This window comes from Lissotriton vulgaris, chromosome 3_1 (assembly GCF_964263255.1).
Source record: "Lissotriton vulgaris chromosome 3_1, aLisVul1.2, whole genome shotgun sequence".
NCBI classification, from domain to species: Eukaryota; Metazoa; Chordata; class Amphibia; order Caudata; family Salamandridae; genus Lissotriton; species Lissotriton vulgaris.
Genome location: NC_141689.1, coordinates 668374228 through 668395078, shown reverse-complemented (window position 1 = coordinate 668395078; position 20851 = coordinate 668374228). Strand labels below are relative to the sequence as shown.

At 47.8% G+C, this 20851-nt stretch overlaps 1 protein-coding gene across 1 annotated transcript in view; it reads right to left on the bottom strand.

The window, feature by feature from the left end:
* LOC147726902 (uncharacterized) overlaps window positions 1-6796 on the bottom strand; it is a 48890-nt gene extending 42094 nt beyond the window's left edge. Inside the window, exons 1-2 of the mRNA XM_086963535.1 lie at window positions 5892-6796; window positions 4327-4451 (exon numbers count right to left, since the gene is read on the bottom strand). Of these exons, the coding sequence (XP_086819661.1) occupies window positions 4327-4451; window positions 5892-6796 (1030 nt within the window). The remainder of the gene's footprint in view (window positions 1-4326; window positions 4452-5891) is intronic.
* Window positions 6797-20851: the final 14055 nt, after the last annotated feature.

The following is a 20851-nucleotide window of genomic DNA, read 5'->3' as shown; positions in this document are numbered from 1 at the left end:
AAATGATTCGAGAATTTTCGAATAATCATTGTGTCATACTGACTGCATTTTCCATCTCACATATACTCCGAAGAGATTAGTTTACTGTATAGAGATAACTGCTCTATCCCATCTGCCTTGAGATGTGTTCTAAGCTGCGTGCAGTATTACGTTTCTTCATTTCCAGGTCTTTCAGAACTTTGATACTTTTACAAGGTTATTTTCAGCAGATAAAACAAGAACATAACATGGCTGCTTAGTAATTAGCAGAGGAGGCCTTCATTTGAAAGAGAGAGATGCACAATGCTATGTGCCTAAACTATGATGTGCTTGACTATAGACAATCAGTGATGGCCCAGCTGAACGAGGCAGACATTACCCCATATTTTTGTCAGCAGGTAGGTCTCTAAATTGAAAACCCTGTGAAGACATCTAAGCTAGATGAGAAGACACAACTGCATGAAGAGCCATGACCTTATGAAAAATTGGGTGGAATGTAAGTTCACTTCTCAGTGTCTTTAAGAGAAAGAAGCGTGAACCTATCACATCACTAATCCTGGGTGCCAGCGAAAGAGAGGACCCTGTATGACGCATGAATGTGTGACCCTTTTTAAGTACAACCTCATGGAAGAATTACATTGGAACATCCCTGGAGCTTCGAAATTCATTAACCATGCCCTTGAGTCTGAGAATGGCATTTGAAGAGATGAAATATATAAAATTGACAAAAAATGTGTGAACCTTGGCGATCCACTCCATTAGACATTGATTCTGTTCCAGTAGGGGCAGAACCTGACTGTTCTGTTCAGTCTCTAGGTAGCTAGTGGTGATCCAGTTAGCCGTGCTGCATTGATATATAAGGCTTTGTTCTCACTCGCACATACAATCTTTTTAACGTGTAGTACTGTTGCACTCACTCATTGATTTAACTGCCTAGAGGTGCACTCTCCCTGGAGACTTCCTACCAGATATCAATCATAAAACTTTTAGCCATGTTCTCTAGTTGACACAGAGAATGTTAACGTGTGAAAAAAGTTAACAATTTGTAGTCTAATATAGCAACTTCCACACCACAGAAGCAAACCATTAATAATGTGTATCATGGCAGCGAGCACAGTAGGAAAAAAAAACTTCCTGACTCACAAAGCCTAAGGACTTTTTTAAAAGGTTTGATAAACACAGTCCATAAATGACAGTTCACTCCGAAAAAAGTAATTCCAAACCTCCAAGGAAGATGCTCTATTACAGCAGCAGTAAGGGCAAACATTCTATGATCCCCCTGGACCGTCATAAATCTTTTCTTTGGAGAAACAAGTCACAGTCAGGACTTGGGCAAAAACAAATATGGAGCTAAATCATAAGCTGTCTGACGTCTTTGATTCAGAGAATTGTTTTTTCACTATAAATAAAAATATGAAAGAAAGTTATTCCTTGGAGGAAGATGTAGGAGTGTACCTATGTCGATAAATGAAACAGATTGTGTTTTTAAGCTTTTTTATGTTAATTTTTTTCCTGTAAGAACAGGCGATTTGACTTTATCACAACCTCTAAGTTAAGAAGCATTTTCTTAAGAATAAATATTTGTGCATCACTGAATTCTTGCTATGAAATGAAATTGAAACGATATGCTGCCCAGCTGTAGAAAATGCTTTTTTAGATTTGAAATTTTAAGACATTGTTGTAACAGAGGTAAGTTTTCTTTCGCTCAGTACCTGCTGAACCTAATGTCACATGGCCTGGCGAATCCTATATTCTTAATCACGCATTATTTGCTGGAAGACACCTGTAAATTTCCTGTTTAACGACCATGCACTTACATTGTAAAGTAACCACTGTGGTGTCACAGTCTAGTCTTTGGGGCACCACGTGGTACCGCTAAGCCTGATGGGAGAGGCTGGCGCGATGGTGATCGCGGACTGTGAGCTACGAGAGATACACGCTCTCTCTCAGAAATAAATTATGTTCCAGCAACCTTGAGTATCTGCGCCATCACTTGAGGGAAGAATTATACACCACAAACTCACTACGAGGCGGAAGAACCTCCTTCTGCAACCGCCGGTGCCCCGCTAGCAGCATCGAGCAGAAGTAAGCCAAATGCCACCACTAGGTCAGTCGTAGAGGGAGTGTGGCAGCGCTGGTGCCGGCTGCATGGACAATCCATTGGGTTCCCTCAGCGACTATACACCAGCCTCTATTGTCCTCAAGTGCGAGGACTGCATCCAGCTACATTGTCAGGGTGCGCCCACTTCTAAAGTCCCACGGGGTGCGCCATGTGTCTGTGGCCCTCATTGATGCGCGTGTAGGATCTCTCCACACAGTGGCCTTCTGGGCCTTCACCCTACTAGCCCTTCCCGCCACAGTACAGTACTGACATATTGCCTACAGGTGCTCATGCATGACGCTTCAGGTAGCTGACCCGGGGCTACTAGCCTACCACATGTCATGCAGGAATGTTCTCTGAGTGACACACAGCCTGCCTTCAATCCCCAAAACCCTGTGACAAGCCTTCCTGAGGGTACTCTGACTTCCTCCATTCTTTGTGCACCAACATCTCCTACAGTGCAGATGGCGGATCGCCGTGCCTCCTCCTTTCTGGGGTCTTCCACTCCTGTGCCAACCAGTCAGTCACGATGTGCACACAAACCTTCTCCTTGACAAACCTGGTGCTGTTCCTGCTGAAGCCCAGAGGGCCTGCCATGAAATGGGCTGATTGGAAGGATACCTCCTCAATTACCTGCCTGTCCTGGTGGATGACGGGGAGGAGGAGTCCTCAAGAAAACGCAGGAAGAAAATCTTGCTGCATAATCTGGGTTGGAAGGCTTGAGGGTGTACGAGGGTATGGTCAAAAAACCCAGAGGCCCGGAGGATGCAGATGTATTCCAGCACGCATGGGAAGACTTGGACAGTCATTACCAATCAGTTGTGTGCACTGCCATAGACCAATACCATTTTTTTCAGAGGAAACAAAATGACACAGAAGCAGTAGAAGACTATGTGGCGGCGCTTAAAAAACTGGCAGTGAATTGCAAATTTGGCCACCTTCATGATGATCTAGTACAAGATCAAAACATAATGCACACAGTCAATACCAGTGTACAGGAGAAATTGTGGGTCAGTGGGGATGCCCCCTTAACGAAACCATCGCAATTGTGAAGAAGGCAGTACTGTCTAAAAAATGTGCGGTGGCGGCTAAGAAGGAAAGCAAGAATAAGCACACTGTGTACAAAGTGAGTGACAAAAAAGTGTCAAGTGACAAACCTGCTCCTGGTGTGGGGAACAGGCAACCCAAGAAGAAATCTGCAGGACCCAACACAATCTTGAGTGAGCAACGAGGTAGTTGCTACAGATGTGGGAGTCAGTCTCACATAGCCAGAGACCGAAGATGTCCTGCGTTCCATGTCAAATGCTCCTTTTGTGGGGTTGTGGGACACTTTGGTAAAGTCTGCAGACGGAAGCCCAGCAACTCCATGGTCAAATGCATCCTGTATGAATTGGATGCTGAGGGTGGGGAGGACGATGTTGATGATGATTGTGTTTTATGCATTGCGGACCATGTCATGGGTATTGATTGCAACAGCAGTAAAAAGCCCTATTGTATGTTGACCATTGGGGGTGTGCAGGTATCTATGGTATAGGACTCTGGTTCCCCATACAATATAATCCAAAGAAATGTATGGGAAAGGGACTTTACTGACACTATAGGGAGACATTTACACCCCACCAAGGTACTGTAACGTCCTGATCGTCTCAGGATCGTGAACAGACACGAAATGAGGACGCAACCACTTGTGTACGTTTTAGTTATTTAATAAAGGTAAAATGATACAAATAAGGAAACGAAAGTTAGGCTTACTGGAGTCCTCCAGTCTTTCCACGTTACCAACCCACAGCTCAGTTGTTCCTAACCGTCCTCTGCAATTACGCCGGTCCCGGCGTAAGCCAACAGAGGGCAGAGACGAATTGGCCGAAAATGCCAATCGGGATGCTGTGAGGGGTACGCAGAGGGATGTAGTGCAGAGGAGACAGGGAAACACCCAGCCGGGGTCTCTACCTGAAGGGAGCAGCCGCTCGACCTCTTCCTCGTATGCACCGGGATCGAGAGCAGCCGCTCAATCGATCCTCTGGACTTTCTAAACCGTAACGCGGAAAACACCTCCTGGTGTGCGTTACAGGTAGTAGTCCGGGATTACGGTTCTTGCTGGGAGCTACGGCTCCAACCAACACACGGATCAAGACACCTAGACTCAGCCGAGTCAGGGCTACGCTCAATGGTATCCGGTAGAGCTTCCGGGACAAGAACAGGGTATACCAGGCAAGACATGGCCAGGGAGTAACGACTCGACCTACCTCCGATCAAGCCTGACGGGATCACCTCTTCGGGACGCTGCTCTCCACGAAGCAGGTACGTCGGTGTAAACACAATATCCGACAGTGTTCTTCTGTTGAGATCCTCCTTTTTTAGGGCGTGTTTACTGAAATTTATGTAACGGGACTTTTGTTTACATAACATTACCCGCTAAGCCTCCTGGGATTTGTAGTCCGTATTTTCCATGTGCCGGATTCCTATTTCCGACGGGAAGTTCTTGACAGTACATCCTCCCTCTCTCAGCGGCTCCCCACGGGGCCAGCGCTGGAAGGGAACCGTCGATGAAACAAGGCGACCAGGCGTGGGGCTTGGACACCTTCAGCCGGCTTCCACGATTGTTCCTCCGGGCCATAGCCTTTCCAAGCCACCAGGTACCACAGCTTGCCCCTACGCCATTTGGATGCTAGAATACCCGATACCTCGTATTCTATTTCTGATTCCACACCTATCGGCCTAGGCGCCTCGGTTTGTTTGGAGGTTGCTGGTTTGATTAAGGAAACGTGGAAGACCGGGTGTATCCGCAACGACTGGGGTAAACACACCTTCACATTCACAGGACCGATGCATTTGGTAATACGATAGGGGCCCATGAATTTGGGATGGAACACACTGTTCTTCCGAAATCGCATGTTCCTTGTGGATATCCAGACGTAGTCCCCAGTACGGTACAGTGGCCCAGGCCTTCTCTTCCTATCGGCCGTGGATTTGTACCTTTTCTTGGCCTCAGTTAGGACAGCCTTTGAGCGCATCAGGGCGTCCTTAATGCGTGCTACCCTTTCCGCCGTGGCGGGAATCCTGCTTTCTTTGAGGGGATGGAGAAAAGGCAAGAACCTGGGATGCTGGCCATAGTTGCTGTAGAAAGGAGATGACTGGGTGGAGCTGTGAGTGGCATTGTTGTAAGCTATCTCCGCTACCCATAGCAAGTCAACCCATTCCTCCTTACCCTGGTCCACAAAGCATCGCAGGTACTGCTTGAGCGTTTGATTCAGGCGCTCAGTCTGTCCATCCGTTTGAGGGTGGTAGCTGGTAGACAGGGCAGTTTTGACGTGCAGCGCCGTGCACCAAGTTTTCCAAAACTTCGCCGTAAATTGCGACCCCCGTGTCTGACACTATAACCCCGGGCAATCCATGTAGTCGTACCACATTCTTCAGGAGTAGCGTCGCCAATTCGCCTGCTGTAGGGACTCTCTTGCAGGGGATGAAGTGTCCCATCTTCGTTAGATAGTCCACAACCACCAGGATCGTTGTCATCCCTTGGTCCACCGGTAGCCCTACCACGAAGTCAAGTGATATATTATCCCATGGCCTATCCGGGGTCGGAAGTGGACGGAGGAGCCCCTTGGGTCTGCCGTGATCGGTCTTCATGGTGGCACATGTAGGACATGCCTGTCCCCATTGCCTGACATCCGCTCTCATGGAGGGCCACCAGAATTGTCGTCCCATGCTAGCCATCGTCTTTTCAAAACCCAAATGTCCTGCACATGGAGAGTCATGGCACCAGACGAATGCTTGTTTCCGTAACCTCGGCGTGGATATCAGTAGGCACCTGCCTTTCAGGGGTATCCCATCCTTCACCTGCCATTCTTTGTGACTGAGGAGCCACCTTCGCCAAGCAAATGACTGGATCCCTCTCTGGATTCCCCTCAGGAACGTATCTGGCTGGATAACCCCCAACACCATCTGAGGGGGGATGATGGAATGTTCGGAAACCTGCATCGGTTCTTTAACCGCAGATTGGCGCGACAGGGCGTCTGCCTTCCTGTTTTCAGTACCCGGCCGAAACGTGATGTGGAAATTGAACCCAGCAAAGAATATCATCCACCTCAACTGCCGGGGCGAAAGGTGTCTTGCCGCTGTCATGAACTGCAGGTTCCGATGGTCCGTATACACCGTCACCACATGCCTGGCCCCCATCAACCAATGTCTCCATTCGGTGAACGCATCTTTAATGGCTAGAAGCTCTTTCTCCGCTATGTGGTAGTTGCGTTCGGCGTCGTTGAGTTTTTGTGACATGTACGCCACTGGATGAAGCAACCCACTGTCCCGATTTCGTTGGGACAGGATGGCCCCCAGTGCCACATCCGATGCGTCGGCCTCCACCACGTAGGGTAGATCCGGATCAGGGTAAGCCAAGATAGGTGCCTTACCAAAGGCGTTCTTCAGGGCCTCAAAGGCAGCATTAGCTTCTTGGGACCAGACAAAGTCTTTGGACTTCCGCAGCAGCTGCGTGATCGGGGCCACCAACCCGGAAAAGCCATCTATAAACCGCCTGTAAAAGTTGGCGAAGCCAATGAAACTCTGGACATCTTTGACACCTTGAGGCACCGGCCATTCTTTTACCGCCCTGATCTTGCGTTCCGCCATCTCCTGTCCGTCCGGACTCAGCATGACCCCGAGGAATTCCACAGATGTGACGTGGAAGTCACACTTGCTGAGTTTGCAAAACAGCATATTGTCCCTCAGCTTTTGGAGTACCGTAGAGACGTGGTGGATGTGTCCTCCTCGTTGGATGAGTAGATGAGGATGTCGTCGATATAGACGACCATGTATATATCCAGCACATCTCTAAACACCTCATTCAGAAAGTACTGAAAGGCCGCAGGGGCGTTGCAAAGGCCGAAGGGCATGACGAGGTACTCAAAAAGACCGAACCTGGTCTTAAAGGCGGTCTTCCACTCGTCCCCGTCTCGCATGCGCACGAGATGGTATGCCCCCTTAAGATCCAACTTGGTGTAGATGCGAGCTTTCTTGACTTGCTCCAACAGAACGCTGATGAGTGGCAAAGGGTATCGTTTTTTTTATGGTATTGGCGTTTAACGCCCTAAAGTCCACGCAGGCTCTTAGTTCACCGTTGGTCTTCGGGATAAAAAAGAGGGGTGAGGCCGCCGGGGACTTCGATGGACGGATGAACCCTAGTTTGAGGAGTTTATCCAGGTACCCCCTGAGATGCACGTTTTCTTGTTCCGTCAGGGCGTACAGCCTGCCACTGGGAACGCTCGCTCCGGGCACCAGGTCGATTTGACAGTCGAATAGTCTATGCGGCGGGAGTACCTCGGCCTTGACTTCATCGAAGACATCCTCGAAACTTCGATAGTGCTGAGGGAGCGCCACATCTTTCTCAGCAGCTGTAGCCACCGTCTGTCTCCCGTTTACTTCTACAGCAGGGGATTCGGGGCGCATTCCACAATGCAGGATGCAATATGGGGACGTCATCTCAATGCGATGTGTCGGCCAATCCACCGAGGGGTTGTGTTTCTGTAGCCACGGCAATCCCAATATGACACCATATTGGGGGGCTCGGATGATGTTGAAGTCGATTTGTTCCAAATGGTTCTTCCATATTTCACTGGGACACCCCCGTGTGTTGCCCAATGGGCCCCGTCACCAATCGCCTTCCGTCTACAGCATAGACGTCTTCGGGTACATCCTTGGGAAGTAGCACTAGTCCTAGATGACTTGCTTCGTTGTAGTCCATAAACAGGCCCGTGGCCCCTGAATCCACCATGGCCACAACGGGTATCCACTGGTCGTGCACTCCCACGTGCACCGTAAGAAACAGATGTCGCTGTCCTCTTGTGACAGAGTTGGATAGTGAAGGGATGGATGCGTGACTCCGAGATGCCCCTTCGTTGGTCTGGGAGTCCTCTAGTTTTCCGCCGGTACATCTACCACGGCAGAAACAGACCGGTTGGGTCTGTAACGTGAGGTTTTAGGTTTGGCAGGGCATTCACGTACGTAGTGGCCTTTTTTGCCACAATACAGGCACAACCCTTGTTTACGGCGAGACTCTTTCTATGTGGCAGTGAGACTGGCTCGTATCGCGCTAATATCCATGGGTTCTCCCTTGGAGGCTGAGGAGGGTTCGGGGCTTCCCACTGTCACATAAGATGGAAGAGCCTTTCCCTTTTTTCCATGATCCCCTTTTCTCTCATTTAGCCTATGTTCCAACCGTAAGACTAGGTTGATGAGTCCTTTGCACGTCTTCGGTTGGGGATCAATATGAGCCACGGCATCTTTGAGCTCATCGCACAGCCCTTGATGAAAGACCGCCGTTTGTTTGGCAAGAGGCCACTTGGTTTCCGCAACCAACCTACAGAAAGCGTTGAGATACTGTACCAGGTCGTTGGATCCCTGTCTCAACTCAAGCATTTCACGGTCCGCCGTATACGAGTCGGCCCTTCGATCAAAGACCTTCAGAAATTCTTCGCGGAAAGCCCCCCAGTCACATAGGATAGGGTCGTCTCTGCTCACCAGAGGCACGGCCCACTGAGCTGCGTTTCGAGCCAAATAGGAAATAAGGAAAGCCACCCGTGCCTGACTGGTGGGAAACGCCTTGGGTTTACACGATAGATGCAGTGCCACTTGAGTGAGGAATACCTGTACCGTGTTGGGGTCCCCACTGTATCTCTCCGGAGTAGCCAAGGGTATGGCCACCGTCATCTCCACAACTACCGCCGGGTTTTGGTTGGTGAGGGTGGCGCTGGGTGTGTGCGGGTCCAATTGTATGGCATCCAATCTGGCCTTTACATCAGCTGTTTCTTGCCTGGAGGCTGCCAATTCAATTTGCACCGCAGCTAGGGCAGCAAGTACATCATCAAGTGTTGCCATGTCTGTATCTCGACCAGGAGACAGTTAATGTTATAAAGGTCGGATATTTTGTAACGTCCTGATCGTCTCAGGATCGTGAACAGACACGACATGAGGACGCAACCACTTGTGTACGTTTTAGTTATTTAATAAAGGTAAAATGATACAAATAAGGAAACGAAAGTTAGGTTTACTGGAGTCCTCCAGTCTTTCCACGTTACCAACCCACAGCTCAGTTGTTCCTAACCGTCCTCTGCAATTACGCCGGTCCCGGCGTAAGCCAACAGAGGGCAGAGACGAATTGGCCGAAAATGCCAATCGGGATGCTGTGAGGGGTACGCAGAGGGATGTAGTGCAGAGGAGACAGGGAAACACCCAGCCGGGGTCTCTACCTGAAGGGAGCAGCCGCTCGACCTCTTCCTCGTATGCACCGGGATCGAGAGCAGCCGCTCGATCGATCCTCTGGACTTTCTAAACCGTAACGCGGAAAACACCTCCTGGTGTGCGTTACAGGTAGTAGTCCGGGATTACGGTTCGTGCTGGGAGCTACGGCTCCAACCAACACACGGATCAAGACACCTAGACTCAGCCGAGTCAGGGCTACGCTCAATGGTATCCGGTAGAGCTTCCGGGACAAGAACAGGGTATACCAGGCAAGACACGGCCAGTGAGTAACGACTCGACCTACCTCCGATCAAGCCTGACGGAATCACCTCTTCGGGACGCTGCTCTCCATGAAGCAGGTACGTCGGTGTAAACACAATATCCGACAGTGTTCTTCTGTTGAGTTCCTCCTTTTATAGGGCGTGTTTACTGAAATTTATGTAACGGGACTTTTGTTTACATAACATTACCCGCTAAGCCTCCTGGGATTTGTAGTCCGTATTTTCCATGTGCCGGATTCCTATTTCCGACGGGAAGTTCTTGACAGGTACATCCTGTCACCTTCACGGGAGAGAAAATCCCCATGGTTGGGTTCTGGCAGCTTAAATTTGAGTTCAATGGGAGGGACTCCTTAGGCAAACTGTACGTTGCAGAAAAGGGACCCTCTGTTCTGCGGTGTACTGACCAGGGGGCGTTGGGCATCCAGATCAACCCCAGTGGGGCCACACAAGTACTCATGATCGATAACCCACCTGTGTCTGAAGAGGAAAAACTGAAAGAAGAGTTTCCGTTAGTATTTGGCGGGACAATTGGAAATCTCTCCAAGTTCACACACAAGATATTACTCAAGGAAAGTGCCATACCAGTCAGCCATAAAGTCCGGAATATTCCCTTAAATAGCAGAGAAGCAGTGCAAGTTGTACTGAAGCGCTTGGAGGAGAATGGCATAATAGAACCTATCGAAAGTGCGGAATGGTTGGCACCCTTGGTTGTGGCACAGAAACCAAGTGGGAAGGTGCGTCTTTGCATAGACCTTAGAGAACTGAATAAAAACATAACCGTGGACAAATTTCCGTTGCCCAGAATTAATGAATTGTTGGCTCAAACCAAAGGAGTAAATTGATTCTCCACGATAGATCTCACAGCGGCGTATCACCAAATCTCGCTCCATCCCTCATGAAGGTAGTCAACATCCTTCATCACTCCCTTTGGCTGTCCAGATTCCGGCAAATGCCCTATGGCCTGGCATCAGCAGCGGCAGTTTTCCAAAAACTCATGCACAAGTTGTTTAAGGATATCAGCGACTTCTTATATTTCCAAGACAACATACTTATCATAAGGAAACCCAAAACGGGAGCACAATGACAAACTGAAAGCAGTGTTACGGAAACTGTCTGCGAACGGCCTCACGGCGGAACTAGATAAATGCAGATTTAGTTTACTTACCATCACATATTTGAGGCATGAGATTAGTCACACTGGGATAGATCCAAAGAAAGCCAATGTGGAGGCCATCAGATCCGCAACCAGGCCACAAAGCAAGGACGAAGTCTGCTCATTTCTGGGATTAGCAGAATTCTACAGCAAATTCGTCAGGAATTTCGTGCCTAAAACACACAATTAATGCCAAATCTTGAAGGAGAAGAGCACATTCAGTTGGACGCCGGAGTCCAATGAGGAATTCAAGAAGGACATTTGCGATGCAATTCCCCTGCATGGATTCGACAGCTCGGCTTCCAGCATCTTGATGACGGACGCCAGTGAGAAAGGTTTAGGTGCTGTCCTGTCCCAACTGTCCACTGAAAGCATGGAAACCACCGTAAGCTTCACATCCCGTTCTCTTGCTCCTAACGAGGAGAAACTCAGCGTCATCGAGAAGGAAAGGCTAACATCCGTTTTGGACAATCGCCGGCGCCTCCCCAGACAGTACAGACGACTGCCAGGAGACACCGACGGAGAGAGCGGTGCTCCTTATACCTGCGCTGCAGCCAGGTGGGGTGAAGCCTCTCAACCTTCATATTTGGTATACGGTTGAGTACACCTGGGACTTTCAGGTGATATTGTTTCATTTTTTTATATAAAGCAGTAGTGTTACTCCAACTAGGTCCTGAAGAATGCATTTGAAACTCTGTTCAATGTAATGCAGAAACATGTTGACCACTTGGTGCGGTTATTATTTCAAACCTGCACTTGCACCTGCGTTTTAATCTTAGGGATTGGGAGATTCTAATAAATTCTGTTTCTCTACCCAATTCACCTAATTTTATTATTACCCCTCACTTTTCACCCTAATCACTATACACTGCTTTTTTCAGTAGCCACTATTATTTCTTGTACATACAAACCCACTTGCCACTTTCATCGGTCACGGTAACATCTGACCGGCCGTTTTGTCTCCTGGGCAAGGAGAACCCAAATGATGAGAAAGAGGGCGGTACAGTGTGGCTTCTGATGGGAAAATTTTTCTCCATTTGCTCTTGAGCCTTTACTAGGCCTATAGTCACTATCTTGCATGAAACTCTCACTGGTGCTATTGCGTAGTTTTGGTTTCGTGATCCATCCTGTCTGACTTACTATCACTTCTAGGACCCCCAGGTATTATTTGTTGTTACGATAACATCCGTTTGGGCCATGAAGAAGTTTCGCTAGTACCTCTCGGGCTCCTGATTTACTCTCCGAACAAACCATAAACCGTTGATCAAAGTCCTCACATCCAGTGAACATGCCAGTGCTATCCATCGCATCGCCAAGATGACCCTCAGACTATTGGATTTCGTCTATGACGTTGAGTACCTACCAGGGTATGAGAGCAAGGTGGTGGATTACCTTAGCCGCTCTGCGGCCCTGGAAGGGGCACTCACACACACTGAATGGTACGAGTACCCCGTAGCCTTCATGACAGACCAAGAGAACGTAATCAGTACACAAGAGTGGGAGACAGCCTACGATGAGGATTCTCAACTCCCACAAGTGAAGACCTTTGCTGTGCAAGGATTGCCTGAGAAGAGGCACATGGGAGACAACCTAAGGAGATTTTGGGAGGTGCATGACGAATTGTCCATCAGTGACAACGCCATATTTTTACTGAGAGTTGACCAAGTCATTCCCACTATACAGCTGAGGGACCGCATTCTCAGCATCCTGCATGAAGGGTACCTGGGAATCGTGAAGTCCAAGAGAAGAATAAAACATTCGTACTGGTAGCCGGCCATTGGCGACCATGGTGAGAAGTACGTAAGAGCATGTGAGCACTGTGCCAACGCAGACCAGTCAGTGACCTTGCTGAGGCCTCCTATGGGAGAATTCTCCACTCCTAACAACCCCAGGGAGGAATTGTCAATTGACATTTTGGGCCCTATTCTGGACTCTTGGGGGACACCCAAATATGTGTTAGTTATGACAATGGCCCCCAATTTACTTCGGAGAAGTGGAATGCATCCATCAGGAGGAATGGAATCATGGCTAATCACACCCCAGTGTACCACCCCACAAGCAATGGCCTCACTGAACGGTTTAACCGGGTGATCATGGGTTCCGTTCAGCCATCAGTGCGGGTAAGAGCTGGGAAGCAGAAGTTAGGAACATCACACCCACCCTGATTGGATACAGCCCGTTCAAGATCCTACGAGGAAGAGAAACGTTCACTTGTGACAACCACGTTTGTATGAACCTGAAGCTTGAGAGCAAATGGTCCCCAGCAGTAGTCAGAAGCAACCTGCAGAAGTTGACTTGAGGAAGTAGGTGTCAAGGGCTCTGCCCTATGCTGGTTTCGGTCTTTTCTTGCAGAAAGGTCATTCCAGGTTGCGATTCCACCTGGTAAGTCCAAATCCTATCCGTTAGACCTGGGGGTCCCACAGGGTTCATCGTTGAGTCCCACTCTATTTAATCTTTACGTGAGGCCGCTGGCTGCGGTCATCAAGCAATGGGGCTTGACGGTGGTTTCATACGCTGATGACACGCAGCTGGCGGTCACTCTGAGTGGGGACTCAGATATGGAGGCTCCCAGGTTCTGTGACGGTTTACGGGCAGTGGCCAACTGGATGAACGCCAACTGTCTCCAGTTAAATACCAAGAAGACTGAGGTTATGGTGGTCGGCAAGCAGGCAGGGCTGTGGGGTGACAAGTGGTGGCCTTCTGAACTAGGTGTGACCCCCTCTCCAGTTTCGGAGATAAAAAATCTTGGGGTCTGGCTTGACCCGACCCTCCGTTTCATCTGTCACACCAAGAAGGTGGCGGCCTCCTGCTATGGCATTATCAGAGGACTCAGACCTATTCTCAAATTTTTTGATGCCCCCACCAGTGAAGAACTGAAATCTTCATTCTCAGGGGTCTCACTAATACAAAAGAACTTGGCACAGAAGCTGAAATATCAAAAGACATCTTTATTAAATTTAATAAGTGAGGCCACGTCATCCAACTGCCTTAGCAATTGAATGAGGCAGTCTAAAAAGTACAAAACACAGAGGCCTTTTATATGTTCAGAATTACAAACTCAGCATCAAAGAAAGGGGCAGTCCTAGCTTCTGCAAGCATACAAAATACCTAATATGGACATACAAGATCTGCAAAATAGTAGCCAATAGAAAAACATCATGTAACCAGAATGTCCCCCTTACGTCGAGTTTCTGCCCAACCCATAAGTCAATCAATTACAGCACTTATAAGGCAATCAGTAATGGCAGAACATGTCTGTATGCAGTTAGGTCAGCTAGTGTCTAAGATTGCTTTCAAAGCAAGGACAGAGGGGGGTTTTCTACACGTTGCAGTTTAAAGGGCAGAAATACTTCATGAATAGAGCAGTCTGTGTAAAGGCAACACAAATTGATGACAAATATAAGATGGAGTCAAAATTAAAGAACCTCACCAGACAACTGGTGGTTCAAGCATCAGTGCTGTCCCGGCTGGACTATGCCAGCTCGCTTCTGGCTGGGATTAATCAGTCAGAACTCATCCGGCTGCAGCGAGTTCAAAATGCTGCAGCCAGAGTGGTGATAGGTCTGCCTAGGCGGTGCTCGGTTTCCAAATCCTTGCACTCTCTCCACTGGCTCCCTGTAAATCAGAGGATCAAATTCAAGGTTCTCTGCCTTGCGTTTAAAATCCTTAAGGGTACGTCTCCCCAAATTTTGGAGAATCTGTTGACACCTTATGTACCCCCGCGAACCCTCAGATCCCTGGGTCAGAATCTGGCTGTGGTTCCGCGCTTTAGGCTGAGTAGAGTTGGTGGCCGCTCTTTTCGAGTGCTAGGGGCGAATTGGTGGAATTCCCTTCCTCTTCATATTCGGGCCATTGATGACCTTCTTCAGTTTATACGTCCTATCAAGACCTTCTTATTTGCTTAGCTCTCATGCTATTCCTGTGGCCTTTTTCCTTCTGTCGGTGTTGTGTTGTGTTTGCCTTGTCAAAGCGCCAGGACGCCCCTTCGCTGGGGCAGCTGTGCACGGTATAAGTAAAAATAACATAACATAACATAAGAAGGCCCAGAAAGTTTACAAAGACAACTATGATAAGAGTCAAGAAGTGCGAGAAGTCTCCCTAGCAACGGGGGATTAGGTCAGGGTGAAACTTGGCACTCTGGACAAGAAGGGAGACAGCAAGTTCAGCAAGCCTCTGCAAGTCAGAGAACTTTATTCCCGCTCCGCCTTGTTGAGCGCCGGCAAGGTGTGGTCGCAAAGCAGAATGACCAAGTACAACAAAGTCATCGGATGGAACAAGGACCTTCCCGCCACCAGCACCTGATATACTGGGTGGGAGCCTGCCAACGACATAGACGGGTTGGTCAGAGGTACACCGAGGAGTGATGTGAAGAGGGAGAAGGGGATGATGCTGGTGCCACAGTAGAGAAGAATAATTCTGATGCCACACAGCACACTCCACCTCAAGAAACCAACAACACTCACAACCCAGACATTACGCAAGAGGCTTCCACCTCAAATGACAGGGGCCTGGAGGGTAGCACCAGTGAGGCCAGTTTCCACACAGGGGAAGCACACGAACCAGGGGTTCCCCTCACACGCACCTGCATGAGCAGGGCAGTGGTGTTACCCATAGGGTACAGCAAGTTTGACATGTAACCACTCCCTCCTTCTTTACTACCTAGCAACCACTGCACAGTGATTCAATCTCTCTCTCTCTCTCTCCTGTCCTCAGTTTCTGCGATAAGTAGCCGCTGGGGCGCCTCCTGGCCTATGCAATTTGTAGACGCAATGTTCGTCACACATTGTAAATGTAAAGTTTACATGTACTGTTTAGTTACCTCCTTGTTGTTGTTAAGGGGGAAGATGCGTGGTGTCGCAGTCTAGTGTTCGGGGCACCATCTGGTACCGCTAAGGCTGATGGGAGAGGCTAGCGCGACGGTGATCGTGGACTGTGAGCTACGAGAGATAAGCGCTCCCTCTCCGAAATAAATTAAGTTATGTTCCAGCAACCTTGAGTATCTGCACCATCATTTGAGGGAAGGATTATACACCACAACCACCCCTTGTCTCTGTCTCAGGCAACACAGTATTATGAACAGCATAGCCTGGCAAAGCCAGAACTGTCATGCGACTGAAAATGTACTTGTACTACAAATGCATACCCATGTGATCCCCTGTGTATGTGTCTCGTGTCTGTACAACATTTAAAGTAGACCTGAAGAAAATGGGCTTATATTTCTCTTTGTCGACTCCAGCTGTCTTTAGGCTGTAACTGCTGGCAACAACCAGAACAGTGGCCACAAGGGAATTGAAGGCTATTGTATAAGTTAACCACTTACATTTTGGTGGCAAATTCAATACTTGCAGCTTTTGTAAAATACACATATATTCATCAAATCATCTAAATGAACCTTGTTTACAGGAGCTAAAAAACTCTCAACTGTAAGATTCCAGCTCAGGCATAGCTCGAGATCAGTCTAATTAATAACACAATTTTACAGGCCTCCATGGGCACCGCATCCTAATCAGACCTTTTCCATTGTAACAAGCCCTCATCACCGCATGCTTCGCCGAGCCCAATCCAAGGCCATGAAATGTGTAATGTTATCCTCTAACCATCCCATGATGGGGAGATATATGCTTCCCATATTCGGTACCAAAAGAACCTACTGTGGTTGGTCATAAAGCACAACTGATAACTGAAAACCGAAACCACATTGAAATTGGCCAGTTAAGGTTAGCCATCCAACCCATAACTCGTGTTGCAGCCATACAGACTATAACTCATAACACAACTGGATCTTGCCATTTAAGGGACTGTATTAATACACTAGATGCATTGAACTACCTACCTTAAATGGACCTCTCTCCTCACTGCCAGATGATTACGCTCAGCGGTCGACATGCATAAAAATATAAGGGACCCTATATGCTGGGCACAATGGGGGAGGGGTGAGTAAGTTTCGGGGCAGGGTTAAAAGGGTGGCTAAAAAAATCAAAATATTCTGTAACTTGTTTAGGTCTTTCATCTTCATGTATGTACATATAAAATAACACACAAGTATTACGGGCCTTTATAAAACACGCTTCACAGCTTCGCAGGTAACTCCTTTCCAATACCACTCTAAAATAATAAATCTGTGTCATCAGGAAGTGTAAAGTGATTCCATTAGTTGAAGCCAACACCGGCATCCGAACTCCCTTTACATTGGCAGATTCACCCGTAAATATTTACACTTCTTTCAAGTAAGCAGGAACACTGGCAAGAAGGCTTGTTTAGCTGTTTGCCCGCCTTATGTTTCCCAGCACAGAACACTCCCCGCCTTACACTGCAGTTGAAGCACATCGTGCAGCTCCGATCCAAACCCACTTCGAACACTGACGACGCTAGTTTAAGAATACGAATGAGAAGGTGGGAGGGAACATGGTTTGGCGCTTGAGAAGGGCGTAGTACTTGTTATTTGTCAATGGTTACTTCTTAAAAAGGTTTGGAGTGGCCCGGGTAGGACGTAGGTGTGTGTTCCTCTGCATATCCTACTTTTTTCCTGTTAATTAATTTTAATCCTTCTTTAAAATTCACTAATGAGTATATTTCAAATCATAATAATCGTGCTAAGCAACAACAGTCACACTAGAGTAATCTTTCGCAGATAAAAAGGAAACTGTTTCAGTCTTGTCAGGCTCCATGACCCTGTTTTTGAGCAATGAATCACCATAAACGAAATCAGTATAAAGGTTTTGAATACCAAAAGAGCGAGTCACCTACTAAAACGAATTCAAAGAGCCGCACCAACAGAACGGGACATAAATAGTCTCAAGCAGAGTGCATTAATGAGGCGATGTTCTCCCGTCAATCAAAGATGCCTTCCAACCCTCACAACCACAAAGACCAACCTAAAAGTGGTCTAAAAACTCTCACAAGGGCACCCGGTATCCGTACATTCTACAACGGCTTCAACAGATGCACACATATGATGTAACTCACACACCCACTCAGGACAACCCAATATTTGGAACAGTATTCAATTAATGTCTGGAACACAAACCACCTTTTAGTAAATCCAATCAAAACCTAATTTGGTGGCACAAAAGACTGATTTATTGACAAAATATTCATGCACATAAAACATTCCAAATGAGATTTCTTTGTAGCAAGTATATGATATCAGGATATCAAATTGGACAAGCAAATGAATAGAACATGTATAATGAGCCAATAAACAATAAGAATGGATCTGTTCCTAATACAGGATTGTGATGACAATAGGTAATCACAAACAAAATTATCCAGGTATGTCCTGTCATATTTATAGTGTTTGCGGTTGGTGCTTGACCAGAGTTCACACCCCAGTCAATTGGTAAGCCAACTTCTCACAAATATGTTCAGAAATTATATACTGATACTGATCCCATGGTCATTCAAAAAGGCATGGACCCCGAGATTGATGACAAGAAGCAAGATTCTGAGGTCTTTAACCGAGCATCTGTCTACAAGGCTTTTAAGTCCTTGAGAGCTAAATGGGGCTTCTCGTCATCATTCTCATCGTCTGGCCACATGTGGATGCCTTTGTGACTGACCATGGGATCAGCGTAAGCAAATACTTTCAGAACATATTTGTGAGAAATTGACTGGGGTGTGAGCCCTGGTCAAGGTGAAACCACATTCCTTGTCAGGGTAAGACACAAGCAAGCCCCAAATTAACCTCAAGTCCCTCCTGTCCTCATCCCATTTATTTTCAAAGTGAGATAACCTATCTCATCGACAGAAAAAAAACCAAAGGAATGCTGGCCCTACCCCACCCCCTTCCTTTGGGAGTACATAAGCATACCCATCCCAGCATTCCACCTGTTCTTCTTTCTCTGTCTAGGGGACGATGCAGGAGCTAGGACGTTCCCGGGGTTTTGACTTATGTTTTTGCTGCCGGGCAGTGAGATCGTGCTGGCGCTGCTTCCTCTCCCTCCCTGCCTGGCTTGGGGGGAGTTGAAGGAGTTCCTCAGGCTGTATTGCCGCAGGTGTCCTGGTTCTTGCCTCCCGGGTTGCCGGGCTTGTCGGGAGGCGGAGCTTTTCTCTCCCACTGGATGGTGGCTGGTTCTGGGACCTCTTCCAGGTCGCGAGGCCTGACTTCTCAGTTGCAGGCGGGACCGGAAGTCAGGTGCTGCTGTGCCGGTCTCCATCGGGGATTTCATTTAGGAGCCGGCTTCCGTAAGTCCACATTGCGGTCTGTTTGGATTCCTTTTTTAGTGTTTCTTGGTGTTCGATTGCCGTCAATTTACCGTTGCAAGCGTGTAGTGCTATTTGGAAGTCTCTGCGGGTTGTCTCAGGGGCTCCCACTTTGGTTTACCGGGCTCTGGACACCTGTGGTTCCTGGTCCTGTTTTGTACCTGGTGAACTTGATTTTCTGTCATGGCCAAGCATACACGAAAGAGCTACCATAGGGAGCGCTCCTCCTCCTCTTCCTCCTCCAGGGCCGGCTCTAGGCTCATGGTGGCCCTGTGCAGGGAGCGTAGGTGGGGGCCCCGGAATAATGAAATACTGAGGAAAAAGCACTGTTTCTAAACTTATACCTTGCAGTTACCATCCATGCAATTCCTTAAAGATGGTTCATAATTCATTAAGCAGGTATATTACAAGGTGGTAAACTGAGACCTATCTCACTAAAGAATGTCTGCAATGATGAAAGCAGTAACTCGCTGAGCTTCCTACGTAAAATACAAATCTGTGACCTGCATGGTGCATCCTTCACTTTGCAGCTGGGACATCACATTTAACTCTGTCTCTTTATACTTTGTATGAGTGACTGAGGCCGGCCTGTAACTAGACTGCACACAGATCTCGCCAGTCGCCAGCAAGTGTATTCACCACCAAAGTTATCTTACAGCTACAATGCTTTGGAATTTTTGGGTAAACAAAGATCTAGGTGTCTACAGTCTAATCCCCTGCAATAAACTATTTTAAAGTGAAGCCTGCTCGAGAGAAAACAAAGTATAATTAGAGGAGGTATAATACAGCAATATATGGTTAACACTCGAGCACAAGAACAAACGTTACGTTCGTAGGCAAAGGCAATGGTGGCACGTGTGCAAGTATCAAAGCAAACAAAATGCCATTACCAGGCAGTCCCCAGCCTAGGGCCGACCCTGCTTACCTTGCTGCCAACACCAATGGTTAATCTTTTATGTCCAAGAGGGACAAATCATGAGGTGAAAGTAATTTTAACAATAAATGAGCCAAACAAGCCAGGATCCACAAAGACAAATCCAACATCTGTAGATATGAAGTTTGTGCTGCCAACATAGTCAGATCCAAGAACAAAAGTAAGACCTGCCTAGTGAGCACCAATTCTATCCTGCCTGAAGTCGCCTTCTTTTAATGTTCAACAATGAAACTGAGTTACCACTACCCAGTGACACTAGCAGTAGTGCCTGTGGCCTAACATGAGTATCCCCTGGGTTTTACTGACCCAAGGTCAGTACAGCTTCCACAGCATGTCTCTGCCCCTGCTCAGATTAATGCAGCAACCCCAGGTTGCACCACTGTCCACCCAAAAAAGAAATCTAAACAAAAGGGCCCGCAATTAGGCCATTCCAAATTCAGAAAACTAAAGTGGAGATAAGAGGCTTTGAAACTTTAGTACAATTCCAGGCGATATCCCTGAGTGTGGTCATGCAAGAACTAAGTCGCTGCAAGTCAGGGTCACCGGATGACCCCTGTCCACCTAAACTCTGGAGCACCATAGCTGATTTTGTGGCCCCCACAATACAGCAGATTTGGAATATGTCCATCTCCTCCGGGGTGTTCCCGAACATATGGAAACATGCCACTCTCCTCCCGCTCAAGAAAAAACCAAATGGGGATCCCAAGGACTTCAGAAATCTTCGTCCGATCTCTCTGCTGGCAGCACCGGGCAAAATGTTTAAGAAAATAATCCAGCGCCAGCTGAGTAAATTCATTGAAGATAATAAGATATTGCATGAGACGCAATCAGGCTTTAGACTCGGCTTCAGCACGGAGACAGCACTAATTGAGGTGGCAGAGTCAGTGAGGTGGTCGATGGATTCAGGAAGCTCAGCGATGCTGGTGCTCCTGGATCTGTCGGCCGCTTTTGATACGGTTGACCAC